At 37.7% G+C, this 9,057-nt stretch overlaps 1 protein-coding gene across 1 annotated transcript in view; it reads right to left on the bottom strand.

Annotated features, from left to right (window-relative positions):
* LOC109215715 (PHD finger protein ALFIN-LIKE 2-like) overlaps positions 1–8,639 on the bottom strand; it is a 12,210-nt gene extending 3,571 nt beyond the window's left edge. The window contains exons 1-2 of the mRNA XM_019379827.1: positions 8,333–8,639; positions 7,975–8,230 (exon numbers count right to left, since the gene is read on the bottom strand). Coding sequence (XP_019235372.1) covers positions 7,975–8,230; positions 8,333–8,432 — 356 coding nt within the window. The 5' untranslated portion in view covers positions 8,433–8,639. The remainder of the gene's footprint in view (positions 1–7,974; positions 8,231–8,332) is intronic.
* Between the last annotated feature and the right edge of the window lie 418 nt (positions 8,640–9,057).

The following is a 9,057-nucleotide window of genomic DNA, read 5'->3' as shown; positions in this document are numbered from 1 at the left end:
AGAGCGCGCTTTGACTACACAATTACATTTCTACACTATTAATGAGAATTTCAAATAAGTTTACCAATCTTAAAGCCTGTAAATTTCAAGAAAAATGAAATATCATATTGTTTTAATATAGTACAACCACTAACATGGCTATTATTGCTTAGGTTTTTACTTGATCAAGAGAGGACGATTTTTACTATGGTTAAGGGTTTCTAAAATTCTTTATCATCATTAATCATTAATGAAATACTGGAATAGAGCTCCATAAGATCCAAATAAAATAAAATATAAAAAAAATAAAATAAAATAAAAAGAAAGTCCAGATTAGAAGGTTCATTAAAAGTTTTCAAAATCATTTACCTTTAGGGTCTGTTTGGAAAGCCACCAGGTAATTGGAATTGGTGTAATTACTAGGGTAGCAATTACACAGCCTAGTAATTATACAGTTGTGTAATTACGACGACATGTTTGTTTGTCATAGTGTAATTACACTATAATTACTAGTTTACTGTTTGGTTGCACAAGTGTAATTACACAGTTAGATAAAAATTTAAATGAAGTAATTATCAAAACTTAAAAGCTAATTTAATAAATATATGCCTATAAATTTTTATAAGTATAAATGATATTGGATTTGGTATTTTCTCTAAGGCCGGTTGGGGCTTTAAATTTTTATATAATAAATATATGCCTATAAATTTTTATAAGTATAAATGATACTTGACAATGTAGAAACAAATGTTACATGTCTTCTACAGCTCTTTCACACAGGTGGCTCAGCTGCTAAGATTGATTCCCCTTTTCTGAAGATTGACATGTGTTAAACAAGCTGTATGCAATGCTGTCCAGGTGAAGCATACAACTTCTGAAGGTGCTTTACTCTTCCACAGTCGATGGCCAATGATCTTCCATATCAGCTCTGTTCAGTGCTCTGTAGCAGGATTTAACCGTAAAGGTTCTGTCTTTACTTGCTTTATAGCACAATCCGCCTCACCGTGATGAAGGTGCAATCATCCCTTCCAGCTAATCAATCAGTTGAGCTATTCTATCAATTACTTGGTCCTGCAAATCCTATGCATGATTCAATTCCACCTACTAGTCTTCTGAATTCATAAACAATAGCTTTTTGGTAAAGCCATACTGTATAAATCAGGCAAAGAGTCTTCTAATGGGGTTTCATCGACCCATGTATCCTTCCATAGTCTTGACTTTTCTCAATCGCCTAATATCAGCTTTCGTCAAATTCACACATATGCTTATATGTTTCATACAGATACACCATTTGGTAATTTGATTGGATTAGTGTGCCAAAGGACTTGACATCCCTTATTTAGTTATACATGTTCACCAGTAAATCTCCAAAGCCATTTCATTAGCAATATACCTATTCTGCAGTCTTAAGATTTTTCCCAGTTCACCATCTCGTTTGAAGCAGTCACCAAAGGCCGGGCCATTAAACTAAATGAAACTTTCTGCATTCGGAGTTCCTTTCCCATAGGAAATTGCTACTTATTCTGTTCATTTGTTTTTCAACACTTACTGGCAAAGGAAAGACGGATATTCAATATGTAGGGATGCTGTCTGTCAAGAACACTATTTATCAGTGTTACTCTTCCACCTAAACACTTCTCCAATTCCACCCAAACACTCCTCCATCCAATGATAAATACTATTCCTTCCATGTGGTCAACCTCCCGTCAAAACCTTTTTCGACAAGGTGGTCAACCTCCCGCCAAAACTTTTTTTTTGGTTTTTTATGTTTTTGGTTTTTTGAGAAGGGGAGCCTTAGCATAACGGGTAAAATTGCTACCATGTGCAGGAGGTCTCAGGTTCAAGCCATCGAAACAACCTCTTGCAGAAATGTAGGGTAAAGCTGCGTACAATACACCCTGTAGTTCGGCCCTTCCCCGGACCCCGCGCATAGCAGGAACTTAGTGCACCGGGCTGCCTTTATGTTTTTGGTTTTTTCAACCTCCTGTCAAACTTCTCCTTGCAATATCAATTTCTTCCTATATTTTCCAACCAGAGGAAGCCCGAGATACATTGCACTAAGGTGTTCAACTTCGCATCCTAGTCTAGTACCTCTGCCATATTTCAACATTCTAACGTCATTCACAGGGAACATGAGACTTTTCTTCAAGTTATGCAAAAACCTAAAAAAAAACTTAAAATTCAAGAGTACTACTTTGAGATATTTTTTTTGTGTATTTCCTGCCCCATCAAACAATACAGTATCACGTGAGACGATAACAATCAACCCTATTCTTTCTCCTATTCTTAACATACTGCTAAATCAATCTGTTAGTATAATGAATGAAGAATGGAGATATGGGGTCATCCTGTCTCAGCCCCCTCGTAGAATGGAAAAACCTTCCCAACTTATAATCAGGGAAAACCTCACGATAGACACAAAATATGATCCATTTTAGCTATCTCTCCCTAACCCCATATTTACCATTAATTTCAACAAAAATGCCAAATTAATATGATCATACCCTTTCTCAAGATCCAATTTCCATAAGACACCAGCTTCTTCTGTGTCAATCTTATATCTAACCACTCGTTGAAAATTAAGAACACATACATAATACGTCTGCCAAAGATGAATGCATTTTGTACCTACCAAAGAAAAAAATGAAGATGAATGCATTCTGTGAACCCGAGATTAGCCATGAAGTAACATCTTTCAACTTCTTATTCAATATCTTCACATTTAATTTGTATACATTGCCAAGACTATTAATGGGTCTACAATTGTTTAATTCCACTGCCTCTCTTTTCTTTGATATCAACGCTATAAAAATAGCATTAAAGATTACTCAAACAAACATGCTTGGTAAAAGTATAAGAAGGTTTTCATCGTATCTGCCTTTACAATTGGCCAACATTTTTAAAAAGAGCTATTCATAATCCATCTGACTTTATTACCTAAACTACCCTTAATGACCATCTCACCCCTTCTTAAGTCAATTGACCTTGTAGCCTTTCTATATTTCTCTACTTATGACCATAAGCGAGCACATTTCCAGTTAGGCATTTAGCTTTACGATTCAGTAAATAGCTCTTCATGTTGATCTTTCCAAATGTGCCTCATCCTCAATCAACAGACATCCTCCTTTAGCATGCCTATGTTAATTGTCTCATTAGTTTGTGTTAGCCATTTTTTAAAATAATTCTTGTGTTAGTATCACCCACTATAAACTATAAGCAGTTTGCCTTTTGCCTCCATGAGATTTAGTTCGTCTTAATAATCTCATTTTCTTCTGCCAACATTGCATCCTTCTGTGCTATTTTCCTGTTAATTGCCTATGTCCTTCCATTTTCGTCAAGACTGTCAATAGTACTCTGAAAGTATTTTTTTCCTTGCGAATAAAGCCGAAAACATTAGCATTCCACTCTTTAAGTACACCTCTTCAATAGTTTCAATTTCCTTCGCTAAAAAGATCTGGTGTGCCCTCCACCTCATACAATTACCTATTTGCGACTGGTCTTGTAAGTTTTTTATCATGCCCTTTGAGCCACTGATTCTCAGATGTGAAACTAGATTTATTATTCTATTCACCATACTCTAGCATTATTGGAGCACGGTTCGAGAATAGATTAGGGAGCTCAACTAATCAACTTATATTTCTGAAGGCTCCATCTTGTCCATCAACAAAAAGCTAGTCTGTCTATCCTCGAGATAGTACCTCCATTCTGTCTATCCTCATACAATTACCTATTTGCGACTGGTCTTGTAAGTTTTTTATCATGCCCTTTGAGCCACTGATTCTCAGATGTGAAACTAGATTTATTATTCTATTCACCATACTCTAGCATTATTGGAGCACGGTTCGAGAATAGATTAGGGAGCTCAACTAATCAACTTATATTTCTGAAGGCTCCATCTTGTCCATCAACAAAAAGCTAGTCTGTCTATCCTCGAGATAGCACCTCCATTCTGTCCCTTGAACCAAGTGTATCTTTCATTTTGAAATGGTAAATCTATCAGCTTCAGGTCTTGAATGAAGCTGTAAAATAGAGCATTAAGCCAGACAATCTCCATCCTCCCTTTCTATCGCCAGTGGATCTGGTGACATTAAAGTCACCTCCTACTACCCAAGGCCATGTTCCAACTGATTTGACAGTTCATTTTGTTTAGTTTCACTTTTTTCTAGATTTTGTGGATCCTTTATAGTAAAGTCTTACCATCTCCAATATGATTAATTCTGGTAGTTTCATCTTCTAATCAAAATTGATATGAGAGAAGAAAAAGCATCTACTTCAGGACTAGTATGTTCATTGATAGACCCTCTAGCAAATGCATATTTGTTCCCTTTGATAGAGGTCGACAAGTTCCAACTCTTCAACCAAATCAAAAAAATTATGAAGTGAGAGACCTTTCCTTTGAGATTATTTCTTTGGGAAAACTAGTAACATTAAAGTTGTCACAAATTGCTCATGGTCCACACCAAACAACTCTTACAGTTGCTAGCTCGAATCATAAATCCTCTTCGCTCATTTTAACTTGGGCCATTACGCCCTAGAGGTTCCAGCTATAGTTCTTTTTCTATATTTTTGGAATTGCATAGAAATGAGAAAGGAACATAAGAAACTAATTTAGACATACTTAGGTTTCAACTCTCCGCTGACACCCAGCATCCTCCGACCAAATAATCTATGTTCTTCTGTTCCCTATTATGATTCTAACACTTTTTCTTCCCATTCATATCAAAAACATCATCTGTTAACATGTATATTCCCTTCATCCTTGTCTGGATTTAATATCTTTTTTCTGTTGAGTTGTCTAATGCGCCATTTGTTTTTATTAAGATTAACACATTTGAATCTGAATATTAAGATGTGCATTGAGATTAAGACATCTGAATTTGAATACACATCTGAATATAGAGATGTTGTATTGAGATTTGAAAACCAAAAAATTAAGACTGTTTGTTTTCTCAACACTTGAATATACAAAATTTGTTTTTATTTAAAAATTAATAAATAAAAAATTCAAGCAAAATACTAATTAATCTAATACTTTATCAACAAAATATTTTTTTTAAATAAATATGGTGGTTGGTGGTGGTGATGGCTAAAGGTGGTGGTTACGGTGCCGACTAAGGATGGTGGTTGGTGGTGGCATAGCTATGGTAGTGGTGACCATCTTCTCATCCCTCAAGACCACTGGCCAGCCAACGTTCTCACACTATAGTCATAGAATAGACAGAAAAAGGCAACCACAGCAACCACCATCTCACCTCTCTACTACCATCTTCTCCATAAGAAACTCACCACCGCTCTGGAAAAAAACTCAAGTCTTCACTGCCATAGGCGAAGGAAAGCCAAGCTCATCGTTGAAATTTTGTGGTCAAATTGATAAGGGAATCTTCCATCAGAGAAGGACGGCCAGACTCATCGGAAGAAACCTCCAGGCTCCAAAAGATAGCCTAACTTCGACTATGACTCACCGGAATTTGTCGTCAAGTTTACTACCTCCATTATTGGTCTGGGGTTTTTTTAGAGAAAAATTTTAGGAAAAGAAAGATTTTGATGTGGTTAAGGGGAAAAAAAGATGACGAAAATAGGGAGGAGAAGGAAGAAAAGCAGAATGAGAAGAAAAGGAGGGGAGGAGGGGGGAGAATTGTCAGAGTTTGGGAAGCTTGGAAGAAGAAGAACAAAAGGAGGAGGGAGTCGAGGGTTTTCTACTTTTTCTTTTTTAAAGAAAAATTAAGCATGTTTTATTTTTCCTTTTCTTCAAATTACATGTGTTATTCGACAATTCGTGTGTTTGACTAGTCAATGGAAATTATATTTCACGCATATGGTCTGTAGGACTCCTATGTCTACGAGACACACTTCTGCTAAGAAGAGATGTCAAATGTGTCATTGGCATAGTTAAAGTGTGTATTTAGCGGTTGTTGGCAAAATGTACTTGGCCTTCAAAGAATTATCTCCACGCCTCGAGCTAGCTCCTATTTTGGGTTTTATAGCCTGGCTCATATGTTTAACATATTTTCCAAGCTCGCCATTTACAGGGACCTCTTCAAAGACCAAATCACAAAAGTTCCCTTCCAATGCGTCCCTTACAAAGTTTGAATTAGACTTGTTGCAACATGTCCCAAAGGACTCGTTACAGCTCTCACCTGAAAAGTTTGTTTTACAACACCATTACCACCGGCAAAATTTCGACAACCTGACCTGACTTCGGGTTATCCCCTTGATTTTGCATCGCAATTGCACACCCTTTCTTCGCTCCTACTTCCGAAGCCATGTCACTAGTAAAAATGCATTTTGGGGTCTGACCTTGGGAATTATGAACCTTAATAAAAACCTATTTCATGTAATTCCTTAACCTTTCTCCAAGATCAAGCTCCATAAATTCCCCACATTGTTCCCCTGTTGCTTCGAAGATATTATCTGCTGAAAAAAAAAGTTATTTAGTCGAATCCAATAGCCTTACTTCACCACAATATTATCCTTGTGCATGAGAGAAGGTAATAAGCTTTGTAGTAGCACTTCCTGTCCTTCATAGAACCAAGCTCCCACCTTCGCTCTATCAGCTTCTGTTGTCGCGGGAAATCCAGTTAGGGGTTTATCTCCAACAAATTCAGATACATTAAAGTCCATTGATAACTTACTGTTCTTCTTAGTGATAGTTTGAATTCATTGCTATCAGTTTGTGACACTTTGACTCTACAACCTCAGCCGCTAGGCATCTCATCATAAATTCTTTGCATGCTTTTACTGCCTCCCACCTAACCTAATATGGTCATCTTCAATGTGTGAGTTGACAGGGACATCAGTCGCTGGCCAGTGATAGATTTTTGCCACTTCTAAGTAGGTGTTTTTGATTACCTCATTTGGCCTTTTAACGGGGTTCTCACCTTTTTCCACAAAACTCTAGATGTTCACTGCAAGATTTATCCAACTTGAGTCCTGCATAAATTCTGGAACAATGATATGATTTTTCCTCTTCCCATGCATCGAAACAATCCGTATATCAACCTTACATAACAAACTTTTGGTATGCATGATACTCGTGCGGTTGCTCCTTCTTCCGCCACTTCCTATAAATATCTCCAGCTCCTTCCGAGGCTAGTCTCATCACCTATAACATTGCCACAGAAGTAGGCTCTGACTGGCGTATATACTGAACATGAAGTTTCTCTTCCTCTCGACCCATTTGTATGTACCAACACTGGATCCAATCCGTCTCCTCCAAGTCAAAAAGGATTTCCTTCTGACAATGAACAGGTAGCTTCTGCCCATTGGAAAAGAGTTGGAGCCTTCAATTTATGTTTCTCGTCATCATAAGCTACGGTTAAGTTACTCCGCAAATAAAGCCTAACACCCACCAATTGATGTTGCTACCCTGCCCAGAGTACAAAAGCAAAGATGTGATTAGAGATAAAAGGTTTGTTATTGCTGGAAAAGTTGATTTTTCCGGCTTGTTTTCCAACAAATAGAAAAGTCCATCTCTTGAGCTTTGTCGATGAAACTCTTCCTTCTCTCAATGTGTTCAACCCAATGAAAGTACTCAAGAAATTTTCCTTTAATTCAAACAATTCTTCTCTGCGGATGTTTCCTTTCCATCTTGAATTGCAAAAGTCCGTAAATTTGATCTGCATCATTTTCCTAGACTAGGCTAAAGTTACTCCGTAAAATCTCTAACTTGCCCAAACACAAGACAGAAATGTTACCAATCAGACAGTGGAGTTAATTTTCACAGAGGGGGAACGATAAAAGTTTCTCCCAAAAAACATCTTATATGATGTGCACGTCCGACAATACAAAAGCACCTAATTTGTGACAACTTGATAATAAGATCCGCCCCATTATTTCGTGGTATGTGAAAGAAAAGGCATCAGTTTTAAGAAGTACTCCTTTCAATAAAATCCAAGTCAAATTTTCTGCTTCTACATTGAACAGAAAATAATTGAATCGGGAAAATGAAGTGGTTTGTTAAAGTTTCAATGTGCTAACAGAATACAAAGACGGTACCTTTCGTTGCGATTAAGGCGAGCACCGAAATAGAAAGCGACAGAGAGCAGCCACGAATCGGTGTGCATAGCAACCAATGACAACCAGTCTCTCCGTTCCATCCCATCCCTTGCAAAATTGATACCTAACACCGGCTCCGGTAACTCTGGCGGAACTTCCTCCGCTGGCACCGCAACCTCCCAAGTCTCATTTGAATGTCCATACAAACACAAATTGTCTCTCTCTGGATCGCACTGTGAGAAAAATTCCTCCACATCTGAGAATTGCAAGCAAAACAAGAGAATCAGTCTTTTTGATAAGTAAAAAAAAGAGAGAATCAATTTAACAAAGCATAAGAAAAAGGGACAAATTGAAGTACCGGCAGTGAGGGCACGGAGGACGGCGGCGTGACGGGCGGAGAAGTCTTTGAAGATCTCTTCGACGGTGCGAGGGCTATGGGAGGCAGAGTTGGAAGCCATGGGCTTAGTTAGTCAATTACAAGTCACAGCTATTTATGGGATTTCAGTATTTATATGGTTATGGTTGTACTTATGTGGAGAAAGAGGACGAGAAATGTGTAGGAACGGAGTTGACATAAGCCAACGGAGATTCAGGGCTATGGAAAATCTGCAGACTCGGTGGAGAAATTGGGATGCCCGGGGGCTTTGTATTAATCCGAATCTTGGATTTTGGAATCAAGTTAAAATTCAGGAATATTTTACATTTTGAGGTTTTGACTTAGGCAAAATAACTAGATAACCCCTTAAGCTTAGCAATGTTTGTCATTTAGATACTCTAACTTAATAATGATCAAATAAACGCCTCGACTCGATAGAAATGCCTCTGTTAAATGCACGAAACAGCAAAATCAAGTGCGAGAAAATTACATGTGTTAGAAACTGTGCGTCCACCAGACGGTATAGAGAACCGGGTTCTCTATGTGTTTCCTCTGAAAGTACTGATGAACCAAACTGTATAGGGATTTGGTCCTTTATCAGTTTGGTGTAGTGTTAAGTTTGTGTGAGTCCACCAAATAGCAGAGTACCTGGTCCTTTATCGGGTTCTGCAGTGAATGCTAGTAAAGCTGAATGTAAATAAGGCCGT

This window comes from Nicotiana attenuata, unplaced genomic scaffold (genome assembly GCF_001879085.1).
Source record: "Nicotiana attenuata strain UT unplaced genomic scaffold, NIATTr2, whole genome shotgun sequence".
Taxonomy (NCBI): Eukaryota; Viridiplantae; Streptophyta; class Magnoliopsida; order Solanales; family Solanaceae; genus Nicotiana; species Nicotiana attenuata.
The sequence above is the reverse complement of the archived record's forward strand: the minus strand, read 5'-3'. Positions and strand labels throughout refer to the sequence as shown.